Source organism: Loxodonta africana, chromosome 6 (genome assembly GCF_030014295.1).
Source record: "Loxodonta africana isolate mLoxAfr1 chromosome 6, mLoxAfr1.hap2, whole genome shotgun sequence".
Taxonomy (NCBI): domain Eukaryota; kingdom Metazoa; phylum Chordata; class Mammalia; order Proboscidea; family Elephantidae; genus Loxodonta; species Loxodonta africana.
Genome location: NC_087347.1, coordinates 81,452,086 through 81,472,217, shown reverse-complemented (window position 1 = coordinate 81,472,217; position 20,132 = coordinate 81,452,086). Strand labels below are relative to the sequence as shown.

The window sequence follows — 20,132 nt, the reverse complement described above, 5'->3', positions numbered from 1 at the left end:
TACAAAATATTCTAACAAAATAGAAATAAAATTAAATAAAAAATTAGAAAACAAAAATAGAAGGAAATTTGAAGAATTCACAAATATATGGAAACTAAACAATATACACTTACATAACAAGTGGATCAAAGAAAAAATAACAAGGAAAATTAGAAAATAATTTGAGATTAATAAAATGAAAATACAAGGAAAATTAAAGGATGCAGATAAGGGTTGGCAGTTTGAATCCTCCAGGCGCTCCTTGGAAACTCTATGGCACTCAACGGCAATGGTTTTTTTTACAGGATAATACAGTACTCAGAAGGAAATGTACAGCTGTAAAGGCCTATATTAAAAAAGAAGAAATATTTTCAATCAATAACCAAAACTTTCCCCTCAAGAGACTAGAAAAAGAAGAGCAAGGTAAACCCAAAGCAATCAGAATGAAGGGAAGTATAAGCAATAGGGTAAAAATAAATGAAATAGAGAATATAAAAACAATAGAAAACATCAACAAAACCAAAATTTAATTCTTTGAAAAGATCCATGAAATCGTTAAATCTTTTGCTAGACTAGCCAAAAGAAAAGAGAGGACTCGAATTATTGATATCAGGAATTAAAAAGAGGACTTCAGTAATAACCATATGGAAATGAAAAGGAGTATAAGGGACTACTATGAATAGCTACATGCCAACAAATTAGATAACCTAGATGAAATGGACAAATTCCTAGGAAACCACGAACTACCAAAACTGACTCAAGAAGAAATACAGATACAACAAGTAAAAATTGAGTTAGGAAGCAAAAAGCTTCCTACAAAGAAAAACCCAGGCCTTGATAGCGTCACTGGTGAATTCTATCAAATTTTTTAAAAAAGAATGAACACCATTTCTTCATAAACTCTTCAAAATAAATGGAAGAGGTGAGAACACTTCCCAACTCATTCTATGAGTCCAGCATTTCCCTCATATCAAAACCAGGAAAAGACATTACAAGAAAAGAAAACTACAGAGCAATATCCCATATGAACATAGACACAAACACCTTCAACAAAATACTGGAACACTGAAACCAACAAGATATGAAAAGGATTATACACCATGATCAAGTGGAATTTATCCCAGGAATGCAAGGTTAGATCAACATAAGAAAATCAGTCAATGTGATACACCAGTATTTATTGAATAAAGGATAAAACAAAATGATCATCTCAATAGATGCAGAAGGAGTGTTTGACAAAATCTGGTACCTTTCATGATAAAAACACTCAACAACTGGGAATAGAAGAGAACTTTGCCAACTTAATAAAGGTCATCCAAAACAAACAAAAAAACTTCATAGAGAACAAGATACTTAATGATGAATGACTAAAAGCTTTCCCCCTAAGATTAGGAATAAGACAAGGATGCCTACTCACATTACTTCTATTCAACATTGTATTGGAAGTTCTAACCAGGGCAATTAGGCAAGAAAAATAAATAAATGGCATCCAGATTGCAAAGGAAAAAGTAAACTTATCTCTATTCTCAGATACCATGATATTTTAAGTAGATAATCCTAAATTCTTCACAAAATCAAAAGACTGTTAGAAACAACTGAGTTCTGCAAGGTAGCAGGATATAAGATCAATATACAAAATTAGTTGTATTTCTATACGTTAGCAATGAACAATCTAAAAATGAAATTAAGAAAAGGATTCCACTTAAAATAATGTAAAAAAGAATAAAATTCTTAGGAATAAATTTAACAAAAGAAGTGCAGGACTTGTACACTGAAAGCTACAAAACATTTTTGAAATAAATTAAAGACTTAAATAAATGAAGAAACATCTGCATTTATGGATTAGAAGATGTAATATTATAAATATGGCAGTACTCCCCAAATTAACTTACAGATTTAATACAATTCCTATAAAAATCCCAGCTACCTGTTTTGCCAAACTTGATAAAGTTAATTCTAAAATTGATACAGAAATGCAAGAGACTCAGAGGAGCCAAAACAATCTGGAAAAATAAAACAAAATTCAAGAACTCACACTTCCCAATTTCAGAACTTACTACAAAGCTAACAGTAATCAAGATTGGGTGGCACTGGCATAAGGATAGACTTAAAGACTAATGTAATAGAATTAAGAGTCCAGAAGTATACCCTTACATTTATGGTTAATTGTTTTTCAACAAGGGCCCTGATACAATTCAATGGGGAAAGAATAATCTTCTCAACAAATGATGCTGAAACAACTGGATAGTCACATGCAAAACAATGAAGTTGGACCTATATCTCATCCAATATACAAAAATTAAATTACAATATATCATGAACCAAAATGTAAGAACTAAAACTATAAAACCCTTATAAAAATCTTCATGACTTTGGGTTAGGCAATGAAATCTTGTATATGACACAGAAGCACAAGTGAAAAAAGAAAAATAGATAACTTGAACTTCATCAAAATCCAAAACTTTTATGCTACGAATGATACCCTCAGGAAAGTAAAAAAGACAATCCACAGAATGAGAAAAACATATGCAAATTATATGTATGTAATAATGATTTGTATCCAGAATATGTTAAGGACACTTATAGTTCAAGTAAAGGATAACCGAATTTTAAAATGGGCAAAGAATTTAAATAGACATTTCTCCAAAGAATATATACAAAGGAGCAAAGCAACAACAACAGCAACAAAAAGATGCCCAACATTATTAGTCATTGTTTTTGTTGTGTGTCTTCCGGTTGATTCTGACTCATCACTACATGACTGAGAAGAACTGCCCCACCAGGTTTCCAAGGCTTTAATCTTCTCAGGAGCAGATCACCAGATCTTTTCTCCCTTGGTGCTGCTGGTGGGTTTGAACTGCCCACCTTTAGGTTAGCAGCTAAGTGCTTAACCGTTAGTTCTTAGGGAAATGCAAATCAACACCACAGTGAGATACCACTTCACACCCACTAGGATGGCAAGAGTAAAAAAGACAGACAATAACAAGTATTGACAAGGATGTAGAGAAATTGGAACCCTCATACATTGCTGATGGGGATGTAAAATGGTACAGCCACTTTGGAAAACATTTTGAGAGTTCCGCAAAAAGTTAAGCATAAGGTTACTATATGATCCAGCAGTTTCACTTCTAGATATATATCCAAAAGAATAGAAATTAATATATATGTCTATACAAAAACTTGGGCATGAATGTTCATAGCAGGTTATTCATAATAGCCAAGAAGTAGAAACAACACAAATGGCCATCAACTAGTGAACAGATAAACACAATGTGGCCTATCCATACAAACGAATATTTTTAAACAATAAAAAGAAATGAAGTATTGATGCATGCTACAAGATAGATGAACCTTGAGATCATTACACTAAGTAAAAGAAGCCAGACACAAAAGGCCACATACTGTATGATTTTATTTGCATAGAATAGGCAAATCCATAGAGACAGAAAGTAAATTAGTCGTCAGGGGCTGGGGAAAGGGGGTAATGGAGAATGAATGTTAATAAGTAGGCAGTTTCTTTTTGAAGTGATGAAATGTTCTGGAATTAGACAGTGGTGATAGTTGCACAATTCTGAGAATATACTAAAAACCACTGTATTGTATGCTGCTTACAATTCTATATTACAAATATGTCACAATTTTATCCATCCAGTTACCTACTGATGGACATAAAAGTTGGTGCCAAAGTTTTTACTGCCATAATAATGCTATATAGTAAAGCACGTTTGTATATATCATTTTTATAAAGCTGCTTTAATTTCTGTAGGATAGATTCCCAATATTAAAGTTTTTATACCAATAATGGAAACCCTGGTGACGTAGTGGTTAAGTGCTACAGCTGCTAACCAAAGGGTTGGCAGTTCGAATCCGCCAGGCACTCCTTGGAAACTCTATGGGGCAGTCCTAATCTGTCCTATAGGGTCACTATGAGTTGGAATCAACTCGACGGCACTGGGCACTGGGGCACTGGGCAGACCAATAATGTGTTCATCTTTAATTTTAATGAACACTGTCAGATTACTTTTCCAAAATAGTTGAAGTAAGTCACATTACAACCGACAATATATGAAGGTGCACATTTCCCTGTGCCTTGCACTGGACATCATTTCTCCTTTTAAGTTGTGCCAATTTGATTCAGGAAGAGGATTAACGTTTTCTTTTTTGCTTTAAATTGCGTTTTTCTCACTACTGGAGAGAGTGAACATTGTCTCATATGTTTAGGCTACTGGAATTTTTTCTTCTGTGTATCTTTTACACATTCTTTTCCTATCGAGTTTTTTGTCCTTTTCTTATGAGCTACAAAACTACTTTGACTATTAGGAATATTAACAAATTGCCTTTCATATTTCTCAGAAGTTTTTCAATCTACCATTTCTGTTTTGCCTTTAGTCATGGATTGTTTGTTTTTCTTACAACTTTTTAATTTATCAAATATATTTCCTTATTTTGTGTTCATAGGAAATTCTCCTCCACTTCTAAAATTTGATAAATTAATTTTTTTCTCATATTTCTTAGCATTTAAATATTCAACCCATGTGGAATATATTTTTTGTGAATAATCTGATCTAATCAATTGGATCATATCCGGTGAGCCTTGCCAAAGTAAATGCATGCCCCCTCTCAAAAACAGACCTAAGGACCATGGTCTCAGGGAACATCTAGCTCAATTGGCATAACATAATTTATGAAGAAAGTGTTCTACATTCTACTTTGGTGAGTAGCGTCTGGGGTCTTAAAAACCTGTGAGTGGCCATCTAAGATACTCCACTGGTCTCACCCCTTCGGGAGCAAAGAAGAATGAAGAAAACTAAAGACAAGGGAAAGATTAATCCAAAGCACTAATGGACCACAACTACTACAGCCTCCACCAGACTAAGTCCAGCACAACTAGGTGGTGCCTGGCAATTACTGCTGACTGCTCTGACAGGGATCACAATAGAGGGTCCCAGACAGAGCTGGAGAAAAATGTAGAACAAAATTCTAACTCACAAAAAAAGATCAGACTTACCTGCCTGACAAGAGACTGAAGAAACCCTGAGAGTATGGCCCTTGGATACACTTTTAGCTCAGTAATGAAGTCATTCCTAAGGTTCACCCTTCATCCAAAAATTAGACAGGCTTATAAAACAAAACGAGACTAAAGGGACACACCAGCCCAGGGGCAAGGACTAGAAGGCAAGAGGGAACAGGAAAGCTGATAATAGGGAAACCAAGGTCGAGAAGGGAGAGTGTTGACATGTCATGGGGTTGTTAAGGAATGTTATAAAACAATATGTGAAGCCAGTTTGCTCTGTAAACCATCTAAGGTACAATTAAAAAAAAAATAGACCCAAGGTTTACCCAGGCTGCACAGTTTTTCCCCACATAAAAATCTACCCAATCCTGAGCTCATCTTCCATAATTACAACAAAATTCACTGTGAGAGAGTCATCAGAAACAAGAACAGTAGAATTAGATCTCCCAAGAACTTAAGAAATTAAATGAATACAGATTATACAATAAAAATTATAAAATGTTTAAAGACATAATAATTAATATATTTTAAAAGATTACTGTGAAAAAGATCACTCCAATTTTTAAAAATAACCAAGTAGTACTTTGAGAGATGAAAAATATTATAATCATTAGGTTAACAGTAAATCAACAGATTAGGTACTGCTGAAGGGAGGATTAGTGAACTGGGAAATAGATTTGAAGAAAAATCAGAATGCTTCAGAAAGCAATAAAGAAATGGAAAATATGAGAGAGGTCAAAGTTATGAAGGAAAAAATGGGAAGCCCCAACATAAAACTAATGGAAAACAGCTGTAGTAATAGCAGAATACCTGAACTGATTTAAATTGTGTAGCTACAAGCAGAACACTTGATTAGCAGAGAACTAGTGCCTAGACATGTGTGAAAAAAAAAAAAACCCCGTTGCTGTCAAGTCAAGTCATGTGTAGCAGAGCTGAAATATGTGAAAGCAAGTCCTGGGGACAAAATAAAAGAATGAATAGGCATTAAAGTTGTGACTGAGGTATATGGCAGGGAACTAGTCCCTGAAGAATAAAACAAAAAACAGAATTCCAGTTCTAGAAACCAGAGTCACAAGACAGTGACTAATTAAAAGTGAATGAAAGGAGCAAAAAGCATGGGCTTAATGCTAAACCAATGATTAATGGGTCTGGATCTGCTTATATTGTACAGCCTTGAAAATTTGGAAAGAAGTTCCATCTATAGATGAAGATTATTTTGGACAGTGGTGTGCTTAGTATAGACTTTGTAGTCAGACAGTCTGGTTTCATACTCACCCATATCCCTTACTGAATCCGTATCTTAAGGAAATTACTTAGCCACCTACACCTGCATTTCCTGACTATAATACAATATGATTCACAAGGCTAACTTGTATGGATTAAATGAGATAAAACATGTAAGATACAATACAAGGTACATAGTAAGTAATCAATAAATAGTAGCTATTATTACCAATCTGAGAGATGATACTTGCATGCAAAAATCAAGAAATTCATCTTCCTATGGCATGGCTTTGGATCCATTCTGGATCCAATTGCAAGCAACTTTTACACAGTCAGTTAAGGATTTGAACTTAGTAGCAAACCACTGAAGAATTTTCAGAAGGAAACAACAAAATCAGGTATTTGATTTTAAAAGATTATGCAGGATTCATGTTCCAATTATGGCATCTCCAATAAATAACATATATATATACATAAAGAGCAACCAGAAGAAAGCAGAAGTGGCACAGGGTTTGACCCTTGAAAGAAAGAAGCACACTAGGTGAGATCCATATTGATAATGCTTGTTCCCTTCAGGATATCCCCAAGTCTATGCAGTGCAGACTTCTAGAACTCAAGAATAAATCCTTTTTGTTTATAATGTCAGAAGTTGAAGTTTAAGGTTGTCAGAGTGCTTGGATATTTGATTTGAAAATCTCAAGAAAGAGAAAACCATGTGAAGGGGGGGGTCCCAAACTCAATTTTGTTCACAAACTCAAATCCTTGGCTGACCCCCAAACAAACTGTGTGAAGGAGACACCAAGAAGCCCATCAGAATACAGTAGTGAAAAGCTGAAAGAAATGAGCACATATTTCAGTTGCTGCCAACTGCAGGTGATTCAGAATTTGGTATTTGAGGTCCAACTGAGATAGGGAAATTAGATAACCACCTTGGGCTTTCCTTCAAAATCTCAGATGGCTTATGCCTGAGGAGTAAAAACTGTGTCAGAGGACTAGAATTTTCAGTTAGGACCAAGGGAAAGTCCAAAATATCCCTACCCTAACTAAATGTAAATCCAAGCTACCAGAATTTCCAGGTGTGACCAACCTATAATTTATCTGCCTGCTAGAATAAAAATCACTCTTCAGAGGAGATAATGAAAACAAGAGTCTTTATAACACATCACCCATATCACATAAAAGTTGTAAGTTATGTGAAGAAATAAGAAAACGTGACTCATAGTTGAGATGAAAATCAGTCAATAGAAATAGATTTAGTGATGACTGAGATTTTAGAATTAAGAGGAAAAGACAGCAGCTACAACAAATATATTTAAAAATTTGCAAAAAATGGAGAAAATGAAAGTATAAGAAAGAATCATCTGGAAATTCTAGAGCTGAAAGGTACAATTTCTAAACTAAAGAAAATTATTTGGTGGTTGTAAAAGAAAATTTCAGATGTTAGAAGAAAGCATTGTTGAACTTGAAGCAAATCAATAGAACATCAAATTTGAACAACGAAGAAAAAATTTTTGAAAGAAAAAATTAACTGAGTATCACTTATCCTTGGGATAATATCAAGTGGTCCAACATTTGAATAATTGGAGACCCAAAAAGAGAAAAGAGAGAGAATGGGACAAAACCAATATTTGAAGAAATAATGATCAAAAAATTCCCAAAGTTGGTGGAAAACATTAACTTACATATCCAAGAATTTCAATGAACACCAAGAAGGATAAATACAAAATTAACTACATTTGGGCACAGTTTAGTCAAGGTGCTGAAAACAGAAGAAATTTTTGGGATCAGCCAGAAAAAAATACATTTGCACGCAAGGAACTAACTTCTCATCGGAAACAATTGAGACTAGAAGACAGTAGCCTGATGAAGAGAGAAAAGGGGGTGGCAGGGGGGAGGGGAGAGAAGGAAGAAAGAAAAAGAAAAATTTGCCCAAGATTCTATAGACAGTAAAAATGTTTTTCAAAAGCTAATGTGAAATAAAGAATTTTCAGATAATCAAAAAACAACAGAAGTTTTTGCCACCATAACTACAGTACAGGAAATGCTAAAGGAAGGTCTTTAGGATGAAGGGAGAAAATCATCAGGTGGAAATTTGAAACTACAGGAGGGAATGATGATCACTAAAAATGGATAAATGTGAGTAAATGTAAAAGACTGTTTCCTTATCTTAATGTCTTTAAAAGTCAAATGATTTGTTTAAATCAAGTGTTTATGACATACGTAGTTGTAAAGTACTTGGTATGAAGTTGTACATAAAAAGATGAGCACAATGTGATTAGGGTGGCAAATGGAATTATACTGTTGCAAGGTTCTTATAGTTTATGTAACGTGATACAATATTAATTCTTAGAAGATTGTGTTATTTTAAGATTGTGTCAATTTAAAGATGCATATAGCAAACTTTAGAGCACTCAAAAAGGCACTACTGACATTTTGGACAGAATAATTCTTTGTTGTGGGGCACTGTCCTGTGTATTGTAGGATGTTTAGCAGCATCCCTGGCTGCTGCCTGCTAGATGTCAGTAGCAACTGTCCCTCCTTTTATGACAATCAAAGATATTGCCAAATATTACCAAATGTTTCCAGACATTGCCTAGTGTCCCCTTAGGGGCAAAATTGACCCTGGTTGAGAACCACTTCCCTAAAGCAACCACTAAAAAATAAATAATACAAAAAGTTATATCTTGGAGAAAGAAACAGAAACAAAAAAGGAGAAACAAAGAAGCCCAATACAAACTGTACAGAATAGTGTCCCGCATGAACATCACCACCACCAGCTGTCGCTGAGTCAGCTCCGACTCATGACGTCCCCATGTGTGTCAGAATAGAACTGTGCTCCATAGGGTTTTCAATGGCTGACTTTTCAGAAGTAGATTTTCAGGCTTTTCTTCCAAGGCACCTCTGGGTAGACTTAAACCTCCAACCTCAAAGAAGCCCTCAACAAAATATTAGTAAACAAGAGCCACCAATAGATAGAAAAGTAACACACTTTGAACAAGTGAGGTTTATCTCAGAAATGCGAGGTTGGTTTAACATTTGAAAATCAATTCATTTATCATATAAAGAGAATAAAGGTGAAAAAAACATATGATGCAGAAAAAGCATTTGACAAAATTCAACAGCCATTTGTGATAAAAACTCTCAGTAAACTAGTAATAGAAGGAAATTTTCTAAGTCTGAAAAAGAACATCTAACAAAAACCTACAGCTAATGCTTTACTTAATGGTGAAATATCAAATACTTGCCCTTATGAATAAGAACAAAGCAAAGAAGAAGGGGAATAAGGCAAGTATATTTACTCTGACCATTCAGCATTGCACTGGAAGTCCTATCAAGTGCAATAAAGTAAAAATAGAAATAAATAAATAAAATGCATAAATATTGAAATGTAGTAAAACTGTCTTTATGTTTATCAGCACAATCACGTATGTAGAAAATTCTAAGCAATCTGCAAAACAATTAATAGAACTAAGCAATGAATTTAAATATTCCATTTACATAATACCAAAAACATAAGCTATTTGGGAATAAAATTAAGAAAACATGTGTAAGACCTCTAATTTAAAACTACAAAACATGACTGAGTAATAAACAAGATATATATATAAAAAAACAAGATATAAATAAGTGGAAAAAATATATATAATGTTCATGAGATGGAAGACTCAGTATTGTTAAGAGCTCAATTCTACCCAAATTTATCAAAATCTCAGTAGACTTTCTTTGCAGAATTTGATGAAGTAATTTTTAAATTTACGTAAAAATAGAAAGAACTTAAAATAGCCAATATGATACTTACAAAAAAAATAATGTTAGAATTAACATACAAGACTTTAAGTATTTTTAAAGCTATGTTAACCAAGAGAATATAGTATTGACATAAACAAATATATCAGTGGAACAAAATGAAGAGTTCAAAAATAGACTCAAAATATATGTCAATCGATTTTTGATGAGGATGCCAAAGTAATTCCATAAGATAAAGAAAGTGTTTTCAAGGAAGGTTCTGGAACACTTAGTAAGTGTATGGAAGAAATTGAACCTCACCCCAACTTCACACCATACATAAAAATCAAGATGAATCATAGACCTAACTGTAAAAGCTGAAGCAATAAAACCTCTAAAATAAAGCATAGGAGAGCATTTTTGAGACATTGATGATTTTTCTGATGGGTAGAAACATCAAGAGTGGAGCCAAGCAGGTGATCATAATAAGTCAGCTGTACCTTTCATCTGAAAATAAGAATGTTAATTTTATTGTCTTAATCTATGTACTTTCACTATATTAATTATAATTATGTACTTTTAGGACTTGAAAAGCCATAAATATTGCGAACAATTAAATATTGGTTTGAATCCAAGGCATTTGAAGGGTAACAATCCAGTGAGCCCAAGTAAATTTTTAAAACTCATAATTTAATTGTGACTTGTGGGTATAAATTAAACTTCTCACAATTGCTTATGTTTTCAAGGGTATTCTCACATATTAACTGTGTTTCTTATTTAGGTCTTCACTGGGATCTTCACAGCAGAAATGTTTCTCAAGATAATCGCCATGGATCCCTATTATTACTTCCAAGAAGGCTGGAATATTTTTGATGGTTTTATTGTGAGCCTTAGTTTAATGGAACTTGGTTTGGCAAATGTGGAAGGATTGTCAGTTCTCCGATCATTCCGGCTGGTAAATTAACTGGGAGTATCCATAATATTTATGTTTTATAATTAATTTAATTAGTCTTCATTTTTATTTAATAATAATTATAAGATTTCCAGTAATTATATTATTTGGACACATTTATAAAATAAACCAGATTGCCTTGCAACCAAAGGGTAATTTCTCCTTCTTCATAGCATTAATGGACAGATTAAATTTGTTCAAACGAATAATCAAAGTTCTCTCATTAGCAATTAAAGAAATGGTAAATAAATGGGAGGGAAAAAAAGGGAGTCACAGGTAAACCCAAATCACCATTAAATAACCCCATAGTTAGCTCTTAGCTGAGTTTTGCTTAACCATGCACAAGGTTAGCCTGAGATCTAGAATGGGTTCACCTTTTAGTCAGGGGCTCAGGAGTTGCAGTTGTTCATTGCCTACCTTACTTCCATAGAAGCCAAGACTTGGAACTGGTGATAACGAACAGGGGAGTGAGAAATAAGCATACAAGCACCCCCAAACATCTGATCCTTCAACCAGATCAGCAAGTCACCAAGTCTGCTCTCTGAGAAAAGTTGCCTGTATTATATTCTGTTAATTTTATAGAAAATGTCTTCCATTTGCTCTTTCTATTTCATAAATTTACAGATCTTTTAAAATCAAGAGACAAATATAACATGTTTCTATTTAAAGTTTTGATATGTTTTTGGTTCTGCTACTTGACTTAACTAACTTTTTATGACTAATTAGCAAATAAACGAGGTTGTAAATAGTTACCAAAGACGGATTCCCGTAGGTGATTTATCTTAATGGTGATTAATCTCAAGACTTTGTTGTGAAATCTGTTTAGAATTTCCTTTACTACTTTCAAAGTTCAGATTTGTGTCAAGACCCTTAGAGCTATGGTTTTCTTCCCTAGTCCTCTAGGATAGATATGGGTGTAATCTGAAGCCAGACGGATGTGAAAATAAAACCAAAATTAGAAATGACTGTATTACAAGTAGTATGGGCAATTAACTAAAAAAAAAAAACTAGTAAACTTTCATGATAATGTGATATAACTTGTGAAAATAGAAAGCATAATATCATTAGTATCTTACTAACATATCAAGCTCGTTTGTGTAAATTATTCTCTGGAAATAAATTAAACCCTTAGTTGCTTATATTCACTCCTTTGGGCCAGTTAGATACCACTAAATAATGCACTAATCTCAGCCTGATATTTACTAAAGCATCTGAAATAAAATGCTGCTGCTGTTTAAGTGTAAGTGGTACTTTAGAGGCCTCTATGAGCTAATATGGAAGCCCTGGTGGCGTAGCGGTTCAGTGCTACAGCAGCAAACCAAAAGGTCAGCAGTTCAAATCCACCAGGTGCTCCTTGGAAACACTATACGGCAGTTCTACTTTAGGGTCGCTATGAGTTGAACTCGACTCAACAGCAATGGGTTTGTTTTGTTTTTATGACCTGATACAACCAAAATGTCAAACAGTGGCAGAGAGCCATTTATACTCTCTAATGAGTTGGTTAAGTTCCCAAAGTCATAAAACATGACAAAAAGCAGCTTATTACTTAATTCCAATTATTTCTGCTTTAAATGTAGTAAATCTGCTTTAAAATATAGCCTAAGATACAGCAAGCTAAAGGTAGAATGAGATTAAAACAATCTGAAGATTTAAAGAAATTAGTTGGTTTAGCTCTTGTACCTTATATGATTTGATCTATTTCAGCATGATATATTAAGTGAACTGAAAAATATATTCACTTTGTGCTTTTAAATGAGAGTCTCTACTTCTCTGAAACAGTCTCTGCTAATTAACCACCATTTAATTTTAGATATCTTAGTTCCTTAGAGAAAAACAAAAGGTATATTACATATACCTTTTTTTTTTTTTTACTGTGGGAGTCTATAAAATTTAGTGTATCTTATTATTAAAATGTCAGTATAAGACTAATATGATTATTTTATTTATAATATGGACCATTTCACAGTGAAAACAGAAATACCTAAAGGTATCCAATAACTACTATAGTTGCCAGGTGATAGTTTGACACAAATAATTTATCATCCTATAATTGAACAGTTATACTGTAGAATTTCCCTGCAAGAAAAATAGCAGATTCTTTAGAAGGCAGGTCAGTAACAACCTCCTTGCTTTTATTTTCAGCTCCGAGTTTTCAAATTGGCAAAATCTTGGCCAACTTTGAATATGCTGATAAAGATCATTGGAAATTCAGTGGGGGCTCTAGGCAACCTCACCTTGGTGTTGGCCATCATCGTCTTCATTTTTGCCGTGGTCGGCATGCAGCTATTTGGTAAAAGCTACAAAGAATGTGTCTGCAAGATCTCCAGCGACTGTGAACTCCCACGCTGGCACATGCATGACTTCTTCCACTCCTTCCTGATTGTGTTCCGTGTGCTGTGTGGGGAGTGGATAGAGACCATGTGGGACTGTATGGAGGTCGCTGGCCAAACCATGTGCCTTACTGTCTTCATGATGGTCATGGTCATTGGAAACCTAGTGGTATGTAGTAAAACATATTTTACTCATTTTCACTAAAAGGTTGTGTAACCATTAAAAAAAAAAAAGCGCGTTCAACTGAAGAATGTTTTATATGGTTATTTTATATCAAGGACATTTCCAATTCTAAATTATTCATGACTGTAGGAGCCAAATATAGTTTAGATGATTGAAATTCACATAAACCCTTAAAAAATAACTTTTGAACCAAATTTGTTCTTCCTACTAAACCTCTTACTGTTCTATGGAGGCAATCATTTGTGGCTTTTATCTTTCAGTTCCTGCAAATCATGGAAATGCTGCTAAGAACAGTCACTCCTTTTATTTATAGATACTAACAAATGGATTACTTGAAAATGTTTTAAGTAAATTAGTGACTGTCTCAGTCTGTATTTCATCATTAAAAGCATATAGCATATTCAGTGCCTAGAAACTACATTATAAACAAGTAGCTTAGCTTAAGAAACATTTGTCTCATCACTTTATGTAAAAGGAAACATGCCTGGCACCACCGTACTGATTTCTTGAGGCATAGGAAGAAAAGTATGATATCGGGTTATGAGACATGTACTCACAGGAGTAAAAATAGTGATTATCTAATATGTGTGAAAAATGGTAAAAACAAAATGCCATATGGCAATTATACAAGATGGAAATATTGCTTCAGAATGGCAAGGATGATCGGCGAATGCTTTGCCGAGGAGCTTAGACCAGAAATATTTTTAATGGAAATGTAAGATAAAACTTGGTAGAAGGAATGGTAGACCACCCCCCTGAAGTAGGACAGTGCGGGGTCTACCTGTCATATGTATTACGACAGCCATATGTATTATTATGTAGTATTAAGAGTGTACCAATGTTTTAGAACCAGAGAGCAATAGACTCTGTGAGAAGGATCAGGCTCTCATACCTCAGATATAAAGTACTTATACTGAGTTGCTTGATTAGGTCACAAACCAGTGGAATAGAACAAGAACTTCCATAACCAATATTTCAAAGTATGGAATTTATAGACATGATTTTCTTTCATATAAAAACTAACATCCAATTGCCAAAAGGAAAAGGAAAGAAAAAAGGCCAAAGATTATCATTTTTTTCTACTAATCTCCAGATTTCAGCCTTCCCACAGTCAGCTTACATAACTCTAGCCTATTCTTTTTTAATTTCTTTTATTATATAAAATATATGTAACAAAACATTGCTCTACTTTTATGTGTACAATTCAATGACGTCAACTACATTCATCATGTTGTGCAACAACCATCACTATCCATTTCCAAATTTTTTCATCACCCTTAACAGAAACTCAGTACCCTTTAACCAATACCCACATTTGCCAATTTCAAAACATACTACAAAGCTACAGTAACCAAAACAGTCTTGTACTGGTATAATAATAGGCACACAGACCAAAAGAATATAATTGAAAGTCCACAAATAAACCCATACATCTATGGCCAATTAAATTTTGATGAGATTGCTTAGTCCACAAAATGTCATGTTTACCACTATTAAGGAAATACATTCAGGTCATATTGCTTAAATAAGACTGTGAGTGAACTTGATGCACCACCTCCTTTAATTCTTCTCTTCCTCACCTGAAGTAGGGAAAAGTTCCCCAGAGACTTGCCCCTCGTGCACTGAAGAGGAAATATAGTGGACTCTCCCTCTGGGAAGTTTGATTGATTGATGTGTATCAAGAAAATTTTCCTAACAGACAAGTATAGTGCATTAATAAACCATATGAAATTAAATTGAGAAAATAAGTATGCTACCAAAATTCACTTCTACTGTGAACCAAAACCCAAAATCAAACCCACTGCTGTAGAACAAAAAATCAAAATTTATTTTTGTTTTCCTTCATTCATTTATTTTTCATCCAAATAATACATTCAAAGACTAATCGCAGTAAAACATAATTTTTCTTGAAAAATTCCATAAATAAAGGAACTGGTCTTAGTGTGAATACCAAGAGCCATGGCACAATAATTGAGAGATGTGTCAGTATTTACTCTCAAAATTACACACAGTCCTCATTGGATCTTACACATTTTTACCTTTTTTACCACCGTTACTTAGACTAACTTGTAAATAAACAAGTAAGCACAAGCCTCATAAGCTCACTGGAAAGACAGGAATGCAACACGAACGCAGCTTTCTTTTCATTGGAATTTTGGAATTAAACTCAAGGAATTTAAAATCTTTCCTAGAATTCTTCTCTTGTTTTGCTTTTTACTTTGGCAATTGGCCCCTTTCACTATCTTTATCCTTCTTTTGTTCTGTATGTTTGAATAATCAGGAAGTCATTGACTTTGTCAATCAAATCCTGAAAAAATTATATGACTCAGTCTTGTGCTCATGAGACTGCCTGACTCCTTGATAAGTCACCTTTTTTTTGAGAATACACAGTGGCTTAAAGTCACTAATTTTTATACTCATTCATACTACAGGGCCTATTTTTGGAGACCCAATTTACGGACCAATTAGTAGCCTTATTCATGGCAATGCCTTGACTCCACAATCTTTATCTCAATATTTAAATCATTATTGTAGCATAATTACCATTTTTTATAGTATCTCAAATTGAGGTATAATCATGGTGGTCATGATTTTCTGAACCAAATATTGGAAGTTTTGATCTAGCAATAGTTTTTTTTTTTCTACTTTGGCAAGTTATTGTGGTACAAAAATTGATATAAAGGCATAAAAATCACATTGTACTTAAATATATTGAAATCATCTTTGGTTTTAGGAATAAAATTATAGATTAATTATCAGTGTCCCAGAAATCCAAGTTACATGGTCAAAATACTTAGTATCCCAAATAAAACTTTGTTTTCCCCTTCTTCCCTGTTCAAATCTAGGTAACTAAGATTTCTCTTTTGGTACTGAATTTAATATAGAAGTTTCATGCAACAGTGGCTTTCAAAATTCTGCAAAAGCTAAATAGGATATAGTGCTAACAGCATTGCTTGATATAGGCCAGGTATTTTTAAACTCATTCACTTCTTTTTTTTTTTCTTTTTAGAATAGTTTATCATAAACTAGAAGAAATACCTATTAGGAAAAAAACGAGATATAAGAACTATGTTGGGAAATTTATAGTCAGTAGCAATTAAAACAAAAAAAGGTTTGATCACATATTCTTTTTGCATTTTAGGTTCTGAACCTCTTCCTGGCCTTGCTCTTGAGTTCATTTAGTTCTGACAATCTTGCCGCCACTGATGATGATAATGAAATGAACAATCTCCAGATTGCTGTGGGAAGGATGCAGAAGGGAATCGATTATGTTAAAAGAAATATACGTGAATTTATTCAGAAAGCCTTTGTTAGAAAGCAGAAAGCTTTGGATGAAATTAAACCTCTTGAAGATCTAAATAACAAAAAAGACAGCTGTATTTCCAATCATACCACGGTAGAAATAAGCAAAGACCTCAATTATCTCAAAGATGGAAATGGAACTACGAGTGGCATAGGCAGCAGTGTAGAAAAATATGTCGTGGATGAAAGTGATTACATGTCATTTATAAACAACCCCAGCCTCACTGTGACTGTACCAATTGCTGTCGGAGAATCTGACTTTGAAAATTTAAATACTGAAGAATTCAGCAGCGAATCAGATATGGAAGAAAGCAAAGAGGTAGGTATTTTTAAACAAAAAGATATATTGGTATTATGTATTCCTGTTGCATTAAAACTTAAAACTATCAGACTATTTTCAAATTGTTTTCTTTCTGTAAGAAAATAGGAAATCTCTATTAATACATTTTCTATGGTAAACTGGTGATAGATAAATTGATGATAGACTAAAATATAAGCAGATAAATGAAACGCTGACATTTTTCAAATATGCACCATTTTGCATCTCGATAAAATTAACATACAGATTAATGTAAAATTTAAGTATTTTTAAACAATTTTAGACTTGTGAAAAATGCCTCAATTTATCCACGTTATTTTTTGTAATTCTTTCACGGGGGTGGCTTTTGTATGCCCTAGAAAATGACTTGATGGGAGAGTAGTTCGAACTCTGTTTATTACATTCTTGGCTCTTTTTTTTTTTTTTTTGGCTCTTATGAAATACTTCATAAATGGTGGTCTTATTTAGTTTGAACAAGCATATTTGTTCATGGAATATCTGATTGAGGTCCTGGCTTGATTTTTATATATAGTTTCATGTTTCCTGAAATAAATAATTTTTTAAGGAAAATAAGGTAGTGATGAGAAATCACTCTGAAATATATTTTTAACCCTACTGAGCTCAGTGCTTGCTGTTCAAACAAACAAGCTAAATGTGAAATTGTGAATTGGCCAACTTACAGTAAGAGTCTTGGTAGCTTATTCTTTAATTTACAAAAGGAGTGTGAATACAAGAGTGAATATGCTTTCAGTTAGTTTAAACCCAGTGTAATAGGAGTCAGTTAGTTTATAGGTTAATAAATACAGAGTTGGGATTAGGAGAAAAAGGAATTTAAAACCTTAATTGTTAGTTGCTTAACTATACAAAAATGAAGACAAGATTCCCAGTTATTGAAACTTGCATAAATAAACAAAAGTAATAAATCAAAAACAAAGATGCACCCATCCCTATCGTTTGAATTGATTACAGGGAAGATAAAAGCCTCTATTACCGCTTTCATTCTAAGAAAGATAGATAATTTGGGGGAGATTGGGGCACAAAAATTTGAGTAGCATGACAAAGTCATGATAACATAATTAGGGGCCAGTTAACAAAACTATGAGGAAAAATATATTCTCTAAGAAGATAACCTTACTATTTATCAGTATTCCTGTGTTCATTCTGTAAGATTACTAAAGAATATGCTATTGTCCAGTCTTTCTGCTTTATTAGGTAGGTAATATTGCTAATTCAGTGTTTAAGTAGATTTAAACATGACATTCAGACAAAGTTTAAATACATGTATTAATATAAATTAAGATCTAAGTAACAAGTTTTTTGTTTTTTTTTTTCAACAAGGCCATAGCTACTAGTTTCGCAAAACAACTGATGAGATTCAAGAGAAAAGTAATAAAAACCTTATAGGTCAAAGAATTGCTGAAATTAACTGAATTCAGATTTTTACTAACTAGACCATTGTTTAAATATTGAATAACATCTCAAGATCTGATTAATAAAATTTTGTATAAGAATGGTTGGCTGAGTTATGCTAAAAGAATGGGGCCCAATATCTGATGTTGTATACCACTAAAAGCTGAGGTCAACCTTCAGAAAATAAAACTGGGTCATTAGAATTTAAATGTATATTTCTTTCTCATTATTTTGACATTATTCTTAATACTGGATATTTTCCCTATAGTAAAGAAAGTCACTTTTTATATATGTTTAGTTTTAGAGTGTATAAAAACTAGGGATGAATTATGAAAAATCAATTGTTGGAATTTTAAATCTGTTTAATCTTTTGGAGTACTTTCTGAGGTGTGGCTAACTTGACAGCCAGTCTTTTTAATTTTCAGAAATTATAAACCCTCAGTATCCCTCAGTTTTTTTTCCAAAAGAGAATGTATTTTGCCTCACATCAGACCATTATGTTTAACATAGGAGGGATGTCCAAAAAGGTGTGGCTTATAATATGAAAACCTAAACTATCTTCCCAGTTTCTCTTGTTACCATTAACTTTTTTATTTGTTTTCTGTTTTAAGTAATGTACTCCAAAATAACATATGTGAAGTCAATACTTTGAAATTAAAAGCAGAGAACTGATCTGCCAGTTGGAAGTATACAGAATTAATATATTGTTTGAGCTGTGAAGTCCTTCCAATACCTTCCCTCCCTAGGAATAAGCTTAGAGTTAATAAAATGCATTATTTGAAGAAATTTTAAACTATGGATTTATATCAAATTTTTAGGATAAAAGTTCATAAAATGATAAAAGATTAGGGCAATAGTCTAGGAAAGAAATATATATAGGTTTTCACCTTTCAGTGTTTTACATGGTAGCTTTACACTAGAAAACAAGAAAGAATTGAAAGAAGTATCCAAGAATTTCAAACACTCCCACCTGAAATACCTTTTTAGTGTTCAGTCTAGTCATTTTTGTGTTGCCATTTTCTGAACTGGTGCAATGGAAGAGTTCTATTAAATATCACTTGTAGAGTAGTTAGAAATGGTGTTTAAGGCTTATTGCTGTTCTTTTCTAAATGATTAAAAAATTAAAGGACAAAATGAGAACTTTTTTTTTTTTGGAATACCTAAATGTACACCTTTTTATAAGGAAGTCTAACAGAATGGACCCAGAGTTTGTTTAGGTGTCTGAACTAAATCTTTTTTATGTCATTGCCAAATTTATGTAATTTTTTTAATAGCTTTCTGTGAGTTCTTTAGAGTACCGTATTTTTATGCACATAACGTGCACATTATATGTATTTTTACCATCTAAGCAACCGGCCACGCTTTATTTTCCTAAGCATGGTACGCCAGTGTTTTTTTATCTGTTGCAGACTTCAATTTCAATTTTTGATTAAATGAAAGGTTCACTTATGGTAGGTACTGATTTCATATTATTTGAAATTTAAGCCAAAAGTATTTACCAGTAAATCAACTGTTGAGCTAATGTGTTGTAATTATCAACTTAAATTAATAGAAATAAATACACAATTCTGATTGTTTATTTTCTGGTTACTGGGGTATTACCAAACTTGATCCATGACTTCTTGACCATGGCTGTGCCTTTATTATACAATTACGGTCGAAAATAACATTTTTGGGCTGTTTTTATACAA

General features: G+C 33.2%; 1 protein-coding gene across 11 annotated transcripts in view; it reads left to right on the top strand.

Annotated features, from left to right (window-relative positions):
* SCN2A (sodium voltage-gated channel alpha subunit 2) overlaps positions 1 to 20,132 on the top strand; it is a 97,398-nt gene that overhangs the window by 37,617 nt on the left and 39,649 nt on the right. For all 11 annotated transcript variants that reach the window (XM_023542881.2, XM_023542880.2, XM_064287046.1 and 8 more), the window contains exons 14-16: positions 10,725 to 10,898; positions 13,038 to 13,394; positions 16,552 to 17,031. In XM_023542881.2, coding sequence (XP_023398649.1) covers positions 10,725 to 10,898; positions 13,038 to 13,394; positions 16,552 to 17,031 — 1,011 coding nt within the window. The remainder of the gene's footprint in view (positions 1 to 10,724; positions 10,899 to 13,037; positions 13,395 to 16,551; positions 17,032 to 20,132) is intronic.